Source organism: Phocoena sinus, chromosome 15 (assembly GCF_008692025.1).
Source record: "Phocoena sinus isolate mPhoSin1 chromosome 15, mPhoSin1.pri, whole genome shotgun sequence".
Classification (NCBI taxonomy): Eukaryota; Metazoa; Chordata; class Mammalia; order Artiodactyla; family Phocoenidae; genus Phocoena; species Phocoena sinus.
Window position 1 is genome coordinate 26,879,639 of NC_045777.1, and position 19,629 is coordinate 26,899,267.

A 19,629-nucleotide genomic window follows, 5' to 3' on the forward strand; every position below is an offset into this window, starting at 1 on the left:
ACAAACGTATCATAAGAAAGGAAAACTACAGATCATTATTCCTCATGAACATAGATGAAAAAATTTTTAACAAAAAAATGTAGCAAACTGAACTTAAAATATATATAAGAAGAAAAATACCATCCTGACCAATTGGGGGTTCATCCCAGAAATGAAAGGTTGGCTTAAAATTGGAAAATCAGCATAACTGAGCATAGTTAAAGAATAAAAGAAAAAACAAAAAAATCATGTAAACTTCTTAATAAATGCAGAAAAAGCATTTGAGAAAATCCAGCTTCCATTACTATAAAAATTATCAGCAAAATAGGAATAGAAGGGAAATTCCTCAGCCTGATAAAGGGCATCTATGAAAAAACTACAGTTAACATCATACTTAATGGTGAAAGCCTGAATGTTTTTGCCGTTAAGATCAGGAATAAAACAAGCATGTCTACTTCTCTACTCCTATTCAGCATCCTACTTAAGGTGCAGTATGCAAGAAAGAAAAAGAAACAAAAGGCAGATAACAATCACCTTTGTAGAAATCTGATGGAATCTACAAAAAAGATACAAACACTACTGAGTTTAGAAGATTGTAGGATATAAGATCGACATAGAAAAATTAATTGTATTTCTTTGTACTAGCAACACAATAGAAAGTTGAAATCAAAATAGAGGTCTGAAAAGTGCTTTGAGAACACAGATAAGGGGAATCAATTAGAGAAAAAAAGATATTTGAGCTGGAACTTGAATGATAAGTAAGGACTTCTCAGTTAGATTAAAGGTATTCAAGGCAGAGGGAATAGCACTGAGGTAAGAATGTGTGCTAAAAAAAAAAAAAGAATGTGTGCTAACAAAGAACAAAAAGACTGCGGGGCCCAAGAGGTATACATGCACGGAAGCAGTGTACATGGCCTTTGCCACATGATGGGCCATGCAGAGGTCTCTTGCTCTGGGGTTTACTGCTGATATAACAGTCTTAAACTGAAAGTGGTCCAGACAAACTAGGTACATCGCATCCTCTTTCAATTCAAAAAGAGCACAAAGACCATCAAAGCAACAGAAAATCTGCCACACTTCTAAGCACCTCAAGTGAAACGTGCACATAGTTCTAACCTCTTATGCAAGAAAGATGGATGTAAAAGTTCAGGATCCTTGTCCAGATCCCAAATTCAATAGATATCACCTGTACTCATGAATGAACTATTTAAAAGTCAGCCTAGGGGGCTTCCCTGGTGGCGCAGTGGTTGAGAATCTGCCTGCTAATGCAGGGGACACGGGTTCGAGCCCTGGTCTGGGAGGATCCCACATGCCACGGAGCAACTAGGCCCGTGAGCCACAACTACTGAGCCTGCGTGTCTGGAGCCTGTGCTCTGCAACAAGAGAGGCCGCGACGGTGAGAGGCCCGCGCACTGCGATGAAGAGTGGTCCCCGCTTGCCACAACTAGAGAAAGCCCTCACAAAGAAACGAAGACCCAACATAGCAAAAATAAATTGCTTAATTAATAAACTCCTACCCCCAACAACAACAACAAAAAGAGTACATGTGAATTCCAGAGTTTACTTATGAGGAGGTTCTATAAAAAAAAAAAAAAAGTCAGCCTAGCAACTCAGACTCTGCAAACTACACAAGTTCACTGAAAACAGCTATTTTCTGATATGGCCCTCTAGTTATTGGTGTGACTGAGGCTAGTTTCAGATTTACCCATAAGATTAATTTTCAAATGTTCTAAATTGATTGTGGTGATGACTGCACAACTATGCTGTGAATATATGAAAAAACATTGAAATGTACATTTTAAGCAGGTGAATTGTATGATATGTGAATTATATCTAAATATAGCTACTATTTCAAAATAAGAATCATTTTTGAGGATTTAAAGAATACTTTTGTTTTAATCAAATAGACAGTATCTTGCAGATTTAGTAACTACTAGTTTAAGTGTCAATCATCTTTTAAAATCAGATACATGACTCAAAGAATTCTTGTACAGTTAGCAAGCAGTACATTCTTCCCTCCTGCTGTTTTGTTTCCCAGCCAGACCGAGGTTAGGTTACATTAAATCTAGTCATAAAAAGAAAATAGTTATATATCTGGCAATAAAATTCTATGTTAGCTTAATTTCCAACAGACTGGAAGAAAAAAAAGAATGCAGCACATCATTAGTTTCACGTTCACCATGAAATGAATAAATGAATTAGCACATTTCACCAATTAAAATCCAAGGGATACATCATTTAGGTAATTTCCCCAGATCCCTCAGGTTCCTAATATACTGTTCGACCATTCTGCCAAGCAGCTTTTTTTCTAAGATGTTCTTTCTTACCTGGTCTCAAAGGTGTGACATCTTGCTGAAGATTAGCTGTTCTCAGAGGAGTTTTGCCCTGAAAAAGCCCTCCTGTACCATTCTTCCCAGGAAACTTATTCTCCAAATTCGCCTTCTCTTCTGTGAAAAGGTAAAATCACCATCGTGTAGACAATCAGCAAAGAAAGCAAAATAAATTAGTGCCATACACTTAATATGGGGCCTAAATAAAGCCTCCTACCAGTATACTTCTAACTCATTTGCAAGTACCAGCAAAGTTCTAGTGATCAAAAAGGAATAAGTACATATTATATGTCAGAGATAGCGACTGCAAAAACTATCACCAAAACACTGGCAACACTGAACAATGTATTATAGAAAAGAAGTGCAGACTCTGCATTCTGAATAGCTCCCTATCTTTGCTTGATACACATTCAGGACCATACAAGCATAAACTGGTCTTATCTACCACCTAAATACAGCATGTTCCTCTTAAAGAAAACTGTATCCAGCAAGACTTGCAAGGCTTACAAGGGACATCTGATAGTCTAATTGTGTTGAGGTTCTTCCTCAACTAGGAGAGTGTGGGGTGTATGAGTATGACAGAGTCAGGCTCTCTTAAGGAATTTTATCTTAGGTTCTGCTGTGCCCAAAAGCCAGTGCAAAACAGTGAAAAGTGTGTTCTACCAACAGCCTACTGATAGAAGTTTTAGGAATGTGGCGAGCCCCAGCAATAACTCTGTGAATGTACACTCTGATTGCAAAACTGTGTAAAAAGATTTGATTATTTGGAAGAAAATTAGAAAGTAATATATTAGAACTAAGGTGATTTTGAAAAAAATAGTGGGATTCATTTTTTCTTCTAAACTGTATCTAATAGTATTGCTATATTAATATTTCCTTTCTTGTTTTCAAGAAAAACTTGGAAAAAGAGATAGACAACTCAGCTATTGCCTCAGGGTTTCTGTGGGCCAAGGGCATGGGAAAGACTTCTGTATGGCAGCTGGCCGTCTTATCCACCCTTCCTCCTACACCACGCCCAAAAGACCCCTCCTCTCAGGATACCCACTGGATTTTATTAGAATCCTTTTCCAAGAGAATGGCATATGCCATCACATTTGGACACTGCATTATAAGTGTTAAGTACAGCTGCAGTGGACTAATTTCTATCCCCCATCACATACTGATTTCTCTTAATGAGGAGGATAAGGACATGAAATAGAAGAAAATGAAGGAGCCCCAGCAAATACTAGCCTCACATATCACTGGGCTCAGATATTATTCCAATGTAATATAAAAACAAAACCACATCCTTATTTGTTGACCTGGTGTCAAAGTTTGTGTCATATCACCTGCCCCAACATCAGGCAATCCTATCTCTATTTGGAGATTGGGCTCTGAGTAGCATAATCCCTCCATTTAAAAATGAACTGGGGGAAATTTCCTAGAGGTCCCGTGGTTAGGACTCCCTGCTTCCACTGCAGGGGGCACAGGTTCGATCCCTGGTCAGGGAACTAAGATCCCTCAAGCTGTGTGGTGGGGCCAAAAACTTAAAAAAAAGAACTGGGGAGAAGCAGCAAGAGGGAGATGAGTATAGTTATAAAAGGGCAACACAGGATCCTTGTGATGTTAGAACTGTTTGATATCTTGACTGTGGCAGATCAACAAACCTACACAGGTGATAAAATTGCATAGAATTTAATACACATAAATAAAAATAAATACAAATCAAACTGAGGAAATCTGAGTAAGACTGTCAACATCCCAGTTCAGTTGTAATATTATACTCTATGCCCAGTGACAGTAGGAGCAAGTTTTTATGTGACTGCCATCACTACAGACATGTCCTAGAACTTCACTCAACTTTGTTTCATCTAGATTTTACCATATGTCCCTAAAGCTTAAATATTTGTCATTCTTAACTGGAAAACATTGATTTTTACTGATAGTCCATTCCCAAAATACTGGGCGTCTCGATTATTTCTATCATATCATGGATGACAAAGTATCTTGGTGCAGAAAAGAATTTATATTTTTTTAATTTATTTATTTTTATAAATTAATTTATTTATTTTTGGCTGCGTTGGTTCTTCGTTGTTCTGCGCAGGCTTTCTCTAGTTGCGGCAAGCAGGGGCTACTCTTCGTTGCAGTGTGCAGGCTTCTCAATGCAGTGGCTTCTCTTGTTGCGGAGCACGGGCTCTAGGCACACAGGCTTCAGTAACTGTGGCACGCAGGCTCAGTAGTTGTGGCTCACGGGCTCTAGAGTGCAGGCTCAGTAGTTGTGGCGCACAGGCTTAGTTGCTCCACAGCATGTGGGATCTTCCCAGACCAGGGCTAAAACCCATGTCCCCTGCATTGGCAGGCGGATTCTTAACCACTGCACCACCAGGGAAGCGCAGGAATTTATATTTTGGTTATCTACAATCCCTTCTATTTTTGAAAGGTCTCCAGCACAAAGCAAGTCACTAACCCTTAAAACAACCAGAGAAAGCAGATACTTACCAAACCAGGAATCTATGTTTTGGGTATCTTCCTCATCATTTAAAGATGTAAAATTGATGAAGTCTGTTGGAGCATCATAGGAATAGGAGGTTGTAACTTGTGACATTTTTCCCACCCTTGGTGCAGAACAGCAGGTTTGCCCAGTGTTTGTTTCTCAATAGGTCACCTCCTAAGGAAAGAAATAGTTCAGAAACTTGGTGGCACATTTATCTTAAGGTACTGATTGCCTAACAATTACTTTGCTTTTATGATCACATTTGCAATTCTGAAAATCACCTGGGCAGTATGCCTTACTTTTCAAATCACACTAATAGTTAACTTCGCTTTTTCAGTAACTTGAAGACACTCCTTGAGGTAAATATATTGGAATTAGAAAGAGGTCAAATTTGATGAATACCTACAACATGCCATGTACTGTGCTAGGTGTTTTACATTCATTATCTTATTTTCCTCAATTTACCGTTTTCTCATTTCCAGTCTCCTCCACATCCAGTGTGCTTTCTCTCTGCCCTGAATAACCCAATTTCTGAAACACACCATTAAATTTTATACCTACCGACCAAAATCTTACTCATTATTCAAATCCAGTCCAATTCTCTGTAAAATCTTTCCCAGTTTCCACCTATCATACCTAATTGTTGCCTCTCCAAAGCCATAGTGCTTTTATACCATCTAATTTTATATTAGTTAACTATGCAAATGTCTCTCCTAGTAGATGCTAAGTTCCTGTAGATAAGGATGAATTTTACTCACTTGTGTATACCTCATCCATCAAGGTGCTTAGAACAGTATCTCATACATAGTAAAAGCTCAATATAGTTTTGCCAAGTACAGGTTTTTTCTTTAGAAATACTTTCATAAAAATACTATTCCTGGGCATGAAGAGAAAGACGTCAAAAAATACATAAAAGAAAAAAAAGTATATAAACAGCACAACGTGCAGATTAGGTAAAAGAAACATGTCAAAGACATGGGTCCATCCTTACTTCAGCATACTTTGTACAGAAGTACTGTACTGTGTCCTCTGTGCTGTGGAAACCTGTGTAGGTTTAAAGTCAGCCCCCACTCCAGCCTTGTATGGTTAAGAAAATAGCTGGAAGTAATCTGAAAAATAGCCAAAAGGCCACACTCACTGGTAAATAATTTCCCTATGAAACCCAATGAGCCATTTGTCTTCATCCATGAAATGACATGTACTTAAAGTATTCTGAATCTTGGAAGAGAAGTAGATATCAGTAACAACTGGCATACAGTTATTAAACTAAGTACCTTTCTGTAAGCCCTTATTTTAGAAATACATGCTCATTTTAAAAAATTAGATCACAAAAATAGTTTTCATAAAAATCTACAGTGCCACACTGCTCCAGACACACACACGATACCTCTCTCAATCTCTCTCTCTCTCTCCACACACACACACACGCACACATTTTGTTTTTTCAAATGGGATCATTGACATTTTGAATCTGCTTCACATATCGTGAGCATATTCCTTGTCAATAAATATAGATATATCAGCAACCACAATTTACTTATCCCTTATTTTAGGATTTTCCCAATATTTTCACTTTAAAGATACTACTAGAAGAATAACCATGTAGCTAAATTTCTGTACATATTCTTAATTCTTCCCTTAAGACAAATTCTTTTTTTTATTATTTATTTATGTTTTGTGTTTTTGTGGGTTTTTTTGTTTTGTTTTGTTTTTGCGGTACGCAGGCCTCTCACCGTTGTGGCCTCTCCCGCTGCAGAGCACAGGCTCCGGACGCGCAGGCCCAGCGGCCACGGCCCACGGGCCCAGCCACTCCGTGGCATGTGGGGTCCTCCTGGACCAGAACACGAACCCATGTCCCCTGCATCGGCAGGCGGACTCTCAACCACTGCACCACCAGGGAAGCCCATGTGGGGGTTTTTGGCTGCATTTGGTCTTTGTTGCTGTGGGTGGGTTTTCTCTAGTCGCGGCGAATGGGGGTTACTCTTCGTTGCAGTGCGCGGGCTTCTCCTTGCGGTGGCTTCTCTAGTTGCAGAGCACGGGCTCTAGGTGCACGGGCTTCAGTAGTTGCAGCACGCAGGCCCCAGAGTGCATGGGCTTCAGTGGTTGCGGTGCATAGGCTCAGTAGCTGTGGCACGCAGGCTCTAGGGCACACGGGCTTCAGTAGTTGTGGCACGCAGGCTCAGTAGTTGTGGCGCACGGGCTTAGTTGCTCCTTGGCATGTGGGATCTTCCCAGACCAGGGATCAAACCCATGTCCCTTGCGTTGGTAGGTGGATTCTTAACCACTGCGCCACCAAGGGAAGTCCCAAGACAAATTCTTAAAGATGGAATTGCTGGCTCTTGACACATACTGTGAAAACATTCCTCAGAAGAGTAATACCCACTAGCATTACCAGAGAGGTGTGCCCCTTCTCTTTTGGGCACTAACAGCCCTCAGTGCTCATTTTCTCTATTTTATACCACTATACCTAGGCTGTGAGATAAATCATGAGATTAATTTCACCCAACCTCATTGCTGCTCAGTGGTTTAGCCATCATTTCATTAGCTTCTCTCAGTGGACTTGGGTAATTCAGAAGGAATTTGTTCTGACAGATATTTAGTTTATATAGTGACATCAACCTATACACCAGAGAACCTCATTCTCCCATGGTCTCTCTTATGAACTCACTGAAGCCACAACTCCACAGATACCTTTATAACAATGTGCCGACTGAGGAACTTAATGTAGAAATATGACATTTTGGAATTGGGAGGAATTTTAAATAACACCTAACTTTTTAAGTTTATAGATAAAGATTAATTAAAGCGAAACGAGGTCCTCCAAGATCACACAACACTTCTAATGATTACGGTAAAAACAGTTCCCAAAGGTGATTATACATGCCAGACACCATGTGGTACTAAATTGTACTATTTTAATAACCCTCAACAATCCTCTAAAGCATCAATTATTATTTCCATCCTAGAAGAGGAAGCTGAAGGTAAGGGAGATTAAAAGACTTCCCAATATCATACAGTTATATAAAAGCAGAATTAGATCTAGAACTGAGGCCCCTGACTTCAGCACAGTGTTTTTCCTATATCATTCTGCCCTCTCACCCTATGAATTAGAGAAGCATGTTAATGTAGTTATAGTCTCTATTTGCATAGAAAATAGTACGGTATTTCTTTCCAAGTAGATCCATTCTTCATAGTCTTTTGCCCTGAATAAAGGATTCTTTATTGTCCTCCTTCTAAGTTTTCATTCTCCCCTATTTCTACTCTCATTATTCAGTTTAACTCAATAAGCTATTTATTAGCAGTCCACTCATATTACACACTTGCTAGAGGTCATAAATGTGGGCTTGATAATATCGGAGCTCCTTTCTCACTAATATTCAAGGATGAGACAATATGTCTCATACAAAAGGTAGATCTAGTCTCAGACACAAAGGAATTAAAACCTAGACAGGAATCCTATCAGACTCAATAAATAAGACAGTATAAATATTTAAATTATATAGTATAAACCATAAGTATAAAGAAAATTAGAGGGACTTCTCTGATGGTGCAGTGGTTAAGAATCTGCCTGCCAATGCAGGGGGACACAGGTTCTAGCCCTGGTCTGGGAAGATCCCACTGCCGTGGAGCAACTAAGCCCACGCACCACAACTACTGAGCCTGGGTGCCGCAACTACTGAAGCCTGCGTGTCTAGAGCCTGTGCTCCACAACAAGAGAAGCTACAGCAATGAGAAGCCTGTGCACCACAACGAAGAGTAGCCCCCTCTCACTACAACTAGAGAAAACCCATGTGCAGCAATGAAGACCCAACACAGCCAAAAATAAATAAATTAGTTTTAAAAAAAAAAGGATGAAAATTAGAGATGACATGGCTTAAGTCAAGTTATGATTAAATACTTTTCATTGAACAGCATCAAAACAGTAACAAGTGCACTGTAACAGAAGTCACCTCCTTGATTGCCAAGTTTCCAAGCTTGGAGTAGCCATGGGACAGTTCTGGCCAATGAGAATGATGAGAATCTGCTGAGGGATTCATAGGAAAACTCGTACTTACCTGATACAGCAACAGCCCTTGCTCCTGCCCGCTTCCTTCAGCTTTCTTCTTGCCTTGAAGGCAGATGTAATGGCTAGAGCTATAGCAGCCATCATATACACAGGAGTAAATGATCAAGAGAATAACATACAATGGCCCTGATATCACTGAGCTATTGATCACTGATGATCAAATATCAGCAACCACCTACCTCTAGACAATAAAACTCTTTTCATATAGGCTGTTAAAGTCACATTTTCTTTCACTTAAAGCCAAAAACAATCCCAACATAGAAATCCAGAATTCTAGCCCTCTCCCTGGCATTACTTGATGTATATGATAATGGGCAAGTCACTCCACCTTTCTGCCTACCTACTTCCCGTAAACAAGTGAGAAGGTATTTTGAGTGCTATGAAATACACTACCGTATGATATTATCACTGCCTTTTGACCTACTGATACCTTTCCTCTCCTTTACCACATTTCTATTCAAAGGACATTGTTGAAAGATTCTCCAGCAATTGACAGTGGTTAAAATTCCCCTGCTGCAAGGAGGACGTTTTCCAGTTCTTGTGAACAAACATGCTGGAAGACATGGGAAAATCTTGGATTCCCATGATCTTAATGCCTAACCCAGGTCACTGGGAAGACTTCCCAGGCAGGAATGTAATGAAGACAACAAAAGCTGGGGGAGGGAAGAGGCAGGAATGTAATATGCAGCAACCCCACTTAGCCTCCTAAAAACTATGATTCCACCAAAGCATGCTGCTGAAAACCACCTGGAAAGTATTCAAATTTAAACCCTCACATCCTTTTTTCCTTTTTTTAATTATGGAGCTACACTGCTAGCCCCTGTGGAGGGCAATTTACATTTTTCTTTTTGATACATCTTGCCAAATGTAGAAATTTATCTTACAGATATGTATTTATACATATGTAAATATAAGAAAATTCACATAGCAGTGTTCATAAAAGCCAAAAAACTGAAAACCCCAATTCCACCAATAGATTAGTTGAATAAATTATGGCACAATCATATATTGAAATATTAAGTAACTTTAATATTAGATAACTTTACATATGTGATTTGTACAAAATGAGCTCCAAGAGCTACTAAGTGAGAAAAGCAAAATGCACAAGTGTGTGCTCCCATTCGGGTTATAAAAGAGGGAAAGGGGCAGGGTTTCCCTGGTGGCACAGTGGTTAAGAATCCACCTGCCAATGCAGGGGACAGGGGTTCGATCCCTGGTCCGAGAAGATCCCACATGCCACGGAGCAACTAAGCCCATGTGCCACAACTACTGAGCCTGCGCGTCCGGAGCCTGTGCTGCGCAACAAGAGAGGCCGCAATAGTGAGAGGCCCACACACCGCGATGAAGAGTGGCCCCCACGTGCCACAACTGGAGAAAGCCCTCGCACAGAAACAAAGACCCAACACAGCCATAAATAAATAAATAAATAAATATAAATATAAAAATAAAATAAAATGTTCCTGTGTATTGACCTAAAAAAATAATAGCTATTAATTACTGAGTCCTTATGACAAGCCAAACAGTGTTTTCATATATTAACTCACTAAATCCTCACAATAATCCTATAAAGTAGGTACTGTTATTATCTTAATTTTACAGATGAGGAAAATGAGGCACAGAAAGATTTACTATTTGTTCATGGTCATGAAGCTAAGAAGTAGCAGAGCCAGGATTCAAACCCAGACAGGCCCTAAAGGAAGTGTCCTTATTCACTGCCTCTCATATTTATTTAAAAATAGATATTTATGTAGATCAATATCAAATGTCAAGGAGCAAGAGACAAAACCATTTACAGATAATAACTTCCAAATACTGATTGTCTACCTCAGGCCAAGCACTTTACGAGGCACTTCACATAAATCATCTCATTTAAACTGCATTAACAATGTATAAGGTAGATATAGTCATCACCATCTTACAAATAAGGAACTGGCTCAACTACTCCAGGATCCTGGTGATCCAGGATCACCAACTAGTATGTAGCAATATTGAGTTTTAAGACCAGGTTAATAGGATTCCAAAATCTGGGGTCACTATAATATACAGGGTTTTCCTATAAATATTCCTTCAAAAATGAGGCAAGTAGGGACTTCCCTGGCAGTCCAGTGGTTAAGACTCTGTGCTTCCACTGCAGGTGGCATGGGTTCAATCCCTAGTCGGGGAACTAAGATCCCATATGCTGCACAGTGCAGCCAAAAAAAATGAGGTACGTAACCAAATCTTACTAACCTGTTAGACAAATACAGAAATAAACTTTGCTCTATAGAAAAATTAAGTATTCCTGACAAGTTGTGCAAAAAGAACACTTTGGTAAATTAAAAACCCTATTCTAAGTATACCAGGAAAACTCTGAGCTGAATCTTCTCATAAACTAAAATATCACCCCTTAATTTCTCTTTTTCTAAGTTTGTACTCTTGCATATAAATTTTTGCTGTAAACAAGATGGAGGTTAGTCTGAACCTCTCAGTGGATATTCCAGAGTAGACTATTCACGCATCTGGAGGGATGTCCTCTGAGGTCTAGGACTGCATTTGATCGGTGGGGGTTAAAAGGCAAAGGGGGCTGAAACCTAAATATACCTTATCTTTATTTAGATGAAATTTTAAAACCAAAATACTATTTTTTAAAACAACCTCTTGCTGGAGAGGGTATGAGGAAAGGGAACCCTCCTGCACTGTTGGTGGGAATGTAAATAGATACAGCCACTATGGAGAATAGTATGGAGCTTCCTTAAAAAACGAAAAATAGAACTACCATATGACCCAGCAATCCCATTGCTGGGCATATACCCTGAGAAAACCATAATTCAAAAAGAGTCATGGGGCTTCCCTGGTGGCGCAGTGTTTGAGAGTCTGCCTGCCGATGCTAGGGGACACGGGTTCGTGCCCCGGTCCGGGAAGATCCCACGTGCCGCGGAGCGGCTGGGCCCGTGAGCCATGGCCGCTGAGCCTGCGCGTCCGGAGCCTGTGCTCCGCAACGGGAGAAGCCACAACAGTGAGAGGCCCACATACCGCAAAAAAACAAACAACAACAAAAAAAAGTCATGTACCACAATGTTCATTGCAGCACTATTTACAATAGCCAGGACATGAAAGTGTCCATCGACAGATGAATGGATAAAGAAGATGTGGCACATATATACAATGGAATATTACTCAGCCGTAAAAAGAAATGAAATTGAGTTATTTGTAGTGAGGTGGATGTACCTAGAGTCTATCATACAGAGTGAAGTAAGTCAGAAAGAGAAAAACAAATACCGTACACTAGTGCCCTTATATGGAATCTAAAAAAAACACTACAGATGAACCTAGTGGCAGGGCAGGAATAAAGATGCAGATGTAGAGAACAGACTTGAGGACACAGGCTGGGAAGGGGAAGCTGGGACGAAATGAGAGAGCAGCACTGACAATATACACACTACCAAAATGTAAAATGGATGGCTAGTGGGAAGCTGCTCCATAGCACAGGGAGATCAGCTCGGTGCTTTGTGACGACCTAGAGGGGTGGGATAGGGGTGGTGGGAGGGAGGCTCAAGAGAGAGGGGATAAGGGGATATATGTATACTTAGAGCTGATTCACTTTGTTGTACAAGAAATTAACATAATATTGTAAAGCAATTATACTCCAATAAAGATATTAAAAAATAAACGACCTCTTTTTCAAAAAGCTTCTTTTGAGCTATCTTTTGGTCTAATACAGCCCCTTGCCCCCACCCCCCCACCAAAACAGGGGAACAAACAGATAAATACATATCCATTGAGAAGTCTGATTCTCCTCAATAAAGAGTGATGGCACAAGTACATGAACAAAACCAAAAGTAACTACTGGGTTATGCTAGCGTCACTACGCTGCCTCTCCCACAAATAATAAATATTAGGATGTGAAACCTTCAAAGATTAAAGGACTGGCCTTCCCTGGTGGCGCAGTGGTTGAGAGTCCGCCTGCCAATGCAGGGGACATGGGTTTGTGCCCCAGTCCGGGAAGATCCCACATGCCGTGGAGCAGCTGGGCCTGTGAGCCATGGCTGCTGAGCCTGCGTGTCCAGAACCTGTGCTCCGCAACAGGAGAGGCCACAACCGTGAGAGGCCCGCGTACCGCAAAAAAAAAAAAAAAAAAAAAATTAAAGGACTAGTGGGAAATGGAACAGGCCAAGGCCAAAGCTAACTGTTTAAATGAGAGCCCCAAGCAAGGTGGAACTGGATGCCTTCCTGCACCGCTTAATCAAGATTGAATTTCTGTCAACAGGTTTCACTGAAAAAAAAAAAAGGCACATGCGTCAACTACATTCCCCCACACAAATCAAGCTGCCAAGCAAGAGAATCGGCTTCACATTTCAAAATTATCTGAACCCACCGCAACTTCAGACTCTTGCAAAACTAGAAACATTCTAAGTGAAGAAATAGCTCTTCCTGACAAATAATCCTATGATAGACAGGTAAAGGTTTCTCCCATATGTTATGAACTAGTTAGGTTCCTTTTAAAACTGCTTATCAAGTGCCATCCATCACATCACGTGGCTAATTTTTGTTTCCAAAAAACAAAGATTGAAAAGATATATATAATCCTTTCCCTTAAGGAACTCACAGTAATTTTGACACAGGGTTATCTTTGCTGTGGAAGTGCAGAGAGGGGGAGTAGATGAAGGAGGGTCAGAGAAGGCTTCCTGGTGGAAGTGATACATAAAAGATACAGACAGACCTGCAGAGTTCTACAGGCTAAAGATGAATATTGACTTTTTCTAGGGGAAGAAATAAATGGAAAGGGAAAACAAACAGGGGGAAGTACACAATTAAGGAAGATTGCAAAAGAAGCAAAGTAACCTATTTCCACATTCATCTGAAATTAACCTCCAAGGGTCCCTGTCTCTCTTCACTATCAAACCAAAAATATCCAGCCATGACAAGCTCTGTAAATCAAAAGGTGCAGGTTCAGAGCGGGTGGAGGAAAGCTGTAAAAGGCTGCATTCTAAGTAAGGTTGAAAGAGACTAGCAGCTCCTGAGCAAAACGAAGACTTTGGTGTGATAAATGATCTCAAGTACCTCACTATACAAGCTTGTGAACTGTGTATTGCCTAATTCTATTGGAGGAAAAATCATGAGTTAAATAAATGGTAATGTAATAGAATAAACAGAGTAAGGCAAGATCTCATTAGAAGTGTAGTTAGTTAAAATGGTCCCATCCCAGGCAGTGCCATTTCCCCAGGGACACCCTCTCCTATTTTCACAAGGGATAAGAGATCCTGTTACACTACCACAAGTTAGAGTTGAGTTATTGTCATCTTAACCAGGGAGAAAACACCTACATTTTTCTTGTACATAAGGATTAGCAGGAGACAGTAAATGGCAACATAATACAGACAGCAATTTTAAATGTTCATCAAAGTCACAAACTAAGTCTGAAGGAAGTTAATGGACTTTGTGTTTCCACAGTTGTTTGCTAACTTCTATGATGAAATCGGATCTATTTACAGAAACAGATCTATGAAGCTTCCAAAATTGGGTCATTTTAAAATCCAGTGACAATCTCTCACTGTCCAAGCACTTAGAAGTCAGCACAGGACACATGGACACTTGTTCTAATTCATCACTGTCCAGAAATCTCAAGCAAATACATTTTTCTACCATTTTCCTTCCAAACTTGTGAGTTTCTTATCACTGTTTTTGAAGGATTACAAATTCAGTTCCGCTTTTTTTATTCATCCACAGAACTCTATAAACCATAATCCACTCTTACATGACTAACAGGACCTGGATAGAAATCAAAGATGCCATTTACCTCTAGGCCAAATAACAACACAGATCTTTTTAATACCAAAGTTTTCTATGTTCCAAAAGTAAGAAGCTGAAAGAGTTTGTAAGGGTTGACAGTGGGGCTACAGGAGATCACAATCCTAGTCAAATCTCAATCATTCAGTCTTGTAGAGATTTATATCCCTCAAAAGGTATCTGATTTGGAAAGGAGACAGAGACACACCCACATACACACACACCCTAAAAAAGTGATAATCAATGAGGTGGCAGGGAGTGAGGTAGACAATGAGAGGGTTGGAAGGTTTTTAACTATAAACCTTTTTATATTATTTTGATTTTTGCACCACTTGAATCTATATTTTAAAAATAAAAAATTGTGCCTGTGTGAACATACACTGCTGGTGGATGTGTAAATCAGCACAATTTTCCTATAAAGCAATTTGGTGCTACGTACCAAAGTCTTAAAAATACACATTCTTTGGGACTTCCCTGGCAGTCCAGCGGTTAAGACTCCGCGCTTCCAATGCAGGAGGCACGGGTTCAATCCCTGGTTGGGGAACTAAGATCTCACATGTCACACGGCCATAAATAAATAAATTTTAAAAATTAAGAAAATAAAAATATGCATTCTAAAAAAAAAATATATATATATATATATATATATATATATATGCATTCTTTTTGACCAATGGTTCCACTGGGTAAAATACTATGGTAGAACGATATAATGGAATAATATATAACCATTAAAATTATGTTATACAAAATTTTAATGAAATGAAAACCTTTTCATAACCTAATTATTAAATGAAAAAAAAAATGAAGGTTATTAGAGTATCGTTTCTTAAAACCAAATATAGATACCCTCCAAAATTTGGAAAGAAATCTATCAAAATGCTAGCCATAGTTTATCTGAGAGGTAGGATATTGGGTGACATTATTTTCTTTTGCTTTTACATATTAAATAAATTTTCTTCCAAAATAAGTGTTACTTTCTAAAGATAAGCTAGTTATTTAAAGAATTTTGAAGCTAATATATTAATGTCCCCCTTATTCCTTTTTAATGTAATACTGTGGATACAGCTTTACCTGTGGTTTAATCCGTCTGTCAGTCCACCTGTCTACAGGCTTGACTCAAAGTTGCAATATACTCTTTCACCTCTCCTGAAATCTTGAAGTCTAACAAGTACTTCTTATCAAGAACCTGGAAGAAGCAGAAAGGTGATGAAACAGGTTCAAGTTCTTTGTAGTAAAAAAGATTAACAGAGAACAGAAGGAGCTATAAAACCCCAACCCCCCCAACCTGGGGTCCCCAACCCCCGGGCCATGTACCAGTACCAGTCCGCACAGCAGGAGGTGAGCGGCAGGCGAGCGATTGAAACTTCATTTGCCGCTCCCTGTCGCTGCTCCCTGTCGCTTGCATTACCAACTGAACCATGCCCCCCACCCCCGTCCAAACCCGTCCGTGGAAAAACTGTCTTCCACAAAACCAGGCCCTGGTGCCAAAAAGGTTGGGGACCGCTGCTATAAAATACCAAGGATATCCACTCTTAAAACCAAAGAGTGCTTCTGAGAGCTAAGGTCTAAATAGCATGGATCCCCCCAAATGCCAAACTTCTTAAAAGATTGTTGTTTCATTAGTGTAAAAATGTTCTTCAAGTTTTTTAGTGTACATGTGCTGTTTCCCAGTATCTTTGTGGTTACATACTCCCACTTTAAAGCAACCTTTCTGAAACCTGCAACTTAGGAACACTGACATCAAGGGGTTGCAGTGCGCACTTCTATCCTATTCAAACATCAGGACAAAGAGTAGGCACACTCAAAATATGAAAAAACTTCTACTACCCTTTTAAATTTAATAAAGTAGAAATAGGGGTTTCCCTGGTGGTCCAGTGTGTAAGACTCCACGCTCCCAATGCAGGGGGCTGGGGTTTGGAACTAAATCCCGCATGTGTGCCACACCTAAGAAGTCCACATGCCACAACTAAGACCCAGCACAGCCAAAATAAATAAATAATAAATATTTTTTTAAAACTTAGCTTTAAAAAAATTAATTAAAAAGTAGAAATAGCATTTTATAAACATTTTCTAAAGTATGCTCCTACATACAATTTTATACCTTTCTCACTAATCTTTAATTTCCCCCATAATCAAGTTTCTCTATGCAAACAAACAAAAACAGAACCCCTCCCAGTTATCTGTACTTTTTTCACAAAGTACCCTAGCTGCTGATCTGTCTCAGACACAGATCTATTCACAGAATTGATTGGCCTGTTCCCTGGTGACGCAGCGGTTAAGGATCTGCCTGCCAATGCAGGGGACATGGGTTCGAGCCCTGTTCCAGGAAGATCCCACATGCCGTGGAGCAACTAAGCCCGAGCGCCACAACTACTGAGCCTGCACTCTAGAGCCCAGGAGCCACAACTATGGAAGCCCGTGCGCCTAGAGCCCGTGCTCTGCAACGAGAGAAGCCACCACAATGAGAAGCCAGCGCACCGCAACGAAGAGTCATCCCCCGCTCTCCGCAACTAGAGAAAAGCCTGTGCGCAGCAACAAAGACCCAGCGCAGACAAAAATAAATAAATAAATTTATAAAAAAAGAATTGATTGGCCTGTTCAATCTCCCTGTAGTAAATTCTGCTTCCTACCTTTACCCATATGGCAAAGAAAATTCAGTTTGCCAAAGGACATTTAAATCTCTCCTCCTCCTTTCTTCCCAAGCAATTCAAAAAGAATTAGGGGACTTCCTTGGTGGTGCAGTGGTTGAGAATCTGCCTGCTAATGCAGGGGACACGGGTTCGAGCCCTGGTCTGGGAAGATCTCACATGCCACGGAGCAACTAGGCCCGTGAGCCACAACTACTGAGCCTGCGCGTCTGGAGCCTGTGCTCCACAACAAGAGATGCCGTGACAGTGAGAGGCCCACGCACCGCGATGAAGAGGGGCCCCCGCTCGCCGCAAGTAGAGGAAGCCCTCGCACAGAAACGAAGACCCAACACACCCCAAAACAAAAATAAACCCAACCAAATATTAAAAAAAAAAAAAAAAAAAAGAATTAGGGAAGAGACCCAGGAAAGGCTGAGGAAAAAATACATATAGGAAATAATATAGGTGGATTCTGAACCTCTCCTGATACCTGAACAAGAAATGAAGGACCTTCCCACATAATCCTGTCTCCTGTTGAAGCTTAATTGCAGCTGCAGGATAAACTAACTTTATTAAGGCTGGAATACACAGACTTAAGCATAAGGTGGGCCAAAATAACTATTTTCTTTAAATGATTTGAAAGTTTAAACAAATTTACCAATCTAATTCAATATATCCAGTTTTTCATACCTGAAATTTTGTAGTCAATTTAGATAATGCCTTCTTGTCTTTCCAATTCAACAGATATTGAATGGGTGATTTCCATGCACCAAGACTGTTCGGGTTCCTGTCTAACTAAACTCTGCTTATCAAGAACGGTTTCTGTCCCACCTGCTTCACAAAGCCACCCTTGCCTGTTTTAAGCCTCACTGATCTCCCTCACCTCTAAACTGCCAGGGCGCTTACAATACAAAACAATAGAGCACTCAGATGCTTTCTTGTCTTGTTCTAATTGTCACTTGTCAATTTGAATCAGACTTTTGGCCTCAAGCATACCAGAAACCATTCATCTGTATACACACAGTATCTAATACTGAGCACACAGTACAACCTCAAAGGTCAATTAATTAGCTAAGTGAGCTGGGAGCCACAATAATTTTGATCCCAAGAGTGCCAACTTAATACTGAATTGACAAACCCACAGTACAACTCCAAAACAACGTAAGTTTGATTTAGAGGTGGCTTGACAGAGGGTGATACACTGAGGCCACAACACAAAAATATCCTTAGTATTGCAGCAAACAGTTTGAATTTTGACATCTGATGAGTGAGACAAATTGAAAGGCCATAGAATGTCAAGACAAGGTAAGGCTGAACCAGGGAGAACTCCAAGTGATGGTCTTAAAGCAAAATCAGCAGAGCACTCAGATGCTGTCTTGTCCTAAGCAGGACTGATAGGGAGGAAGTCCTTGGTACCTAAGTACTAGGAAACTGTAGGTGAGAAAAAGAAACCATGTATCAAGAAACCAGGGAAAAAAACAATCCTACAATATTACAGCCTGGTTCACTTTTCCTTCCCTCTCCGATCTATAAGTGTTTTAGGACAGGAAATTAGAAAAGCAGTAATACCTAGTGATACCACACAAAGGGGAAGGGCTGGGCAGATAGGAATAAAACAGAATGAATTTTAAATCCCCAAATAGAAAGACAACTCCAAGTGGAATTAAACTTGTCCTCAATTTTGTTCTCACCTCATTTACCTTTCTATCTTGCACAACAGTTTTGAAATGTAGTTGTTTGTGGCCACATCTTTTTCCTCCACCAAATGCCACACGTCTTGAGGGCTGGTGGGACTGCTGTATCACCCATTTCGAGAAATGTATCTAGATTACGGGCTTCAGTTTCCCTCCCATAAAGGAGGGCTAAGACTAGCACCGACTTCACTGGATTGGGGCGAAAATTAAATGAGAAAACGCAGAGTGCTTGGTCCGGTAAACGCTTATTTCATGTGTGCTGGGTAATAATATAATTGTCGTTACCGTTATCCTTAGCCCACAGCCTCCCCCAACTCCTCCTTCCACCTATTTCCCACGCCGGCCTCCGCCTCTACCTGTAGACACAGCCCGCTAGTCCCGGTCCGGCCGGGGAAATCCTGTCATGAAGGGAAGGGTGGGCGGAAGCCCGGCTCCTGCTCTGCGGGTCAGGTCGGCGCCCCAGCAGCACACCGTCCCAGAAGCTGAGCCCTCGAGGAGGAGGAGACCTCCAGCCACTTGGAAATCAGGGAGAAGGCTGCCCGGCGCCCCAGCTGCTCCCCTTTTCTCCCCTCGGCTCACCTCGCCTCAGCGCTGACAACCGACCGCCAGGAAGACCCGCCGCGGGACTCATTCAGTACCGTTGAAAATTTGAACCCAGACTCTCCAGTCAAACGCACCAATCAGAGTGCCG

The 19,629-nt window shown here is 40.6% G+C and overlaps 1 protein-coding gene across 8 annotated transcripts in view; it reads right to left on the reverse strand.

Moving 5' to 3' along the window:
- The window catches only part of TPX2 (TPX2 microtubule nucleation factor), a 60,744-nt gene extending 41,115 nt beyond the window's left edge, over nucleotides 1-19,629 (reverse strand). For 4 of the 8 annotated variants that reach the window (XM_032605970.1, XM_032605968.1, XM_032605966.1 and 1 more), the window contains exons 1-4: nucleotides 19,518-19,629; nucleotides 15,689-15,803; nucleotides 4,788-4,956; nucleotides 2,307-2,426 (exon numbers count right to left, since the gene is read on the reverse strand). In XM_032605970.1, coding sequence (XP_032461861.1) covers nucleotides 2,307-2,426; nucleotides 4,788-4,893 — 226 coding nt within the window. In that variant the 5' untranslated portion in view covers nucleotides 4,894-4,956; nucleotides 15,689-15,803; nucleotides 19,518-19,629. Of the gene's footprint in view, nucleotides 1-2,306; nucleotides 2,427-4,787; nucleotides 4,957-15,688; nucleotides 15,804-19,294 lie in introns of all 8 variants that reach the window. The other 4 variants (XR_004345877.1, XM_032605965.1, XM_032605967.1 and 1 more) reach the window with 4 other exon arrangements.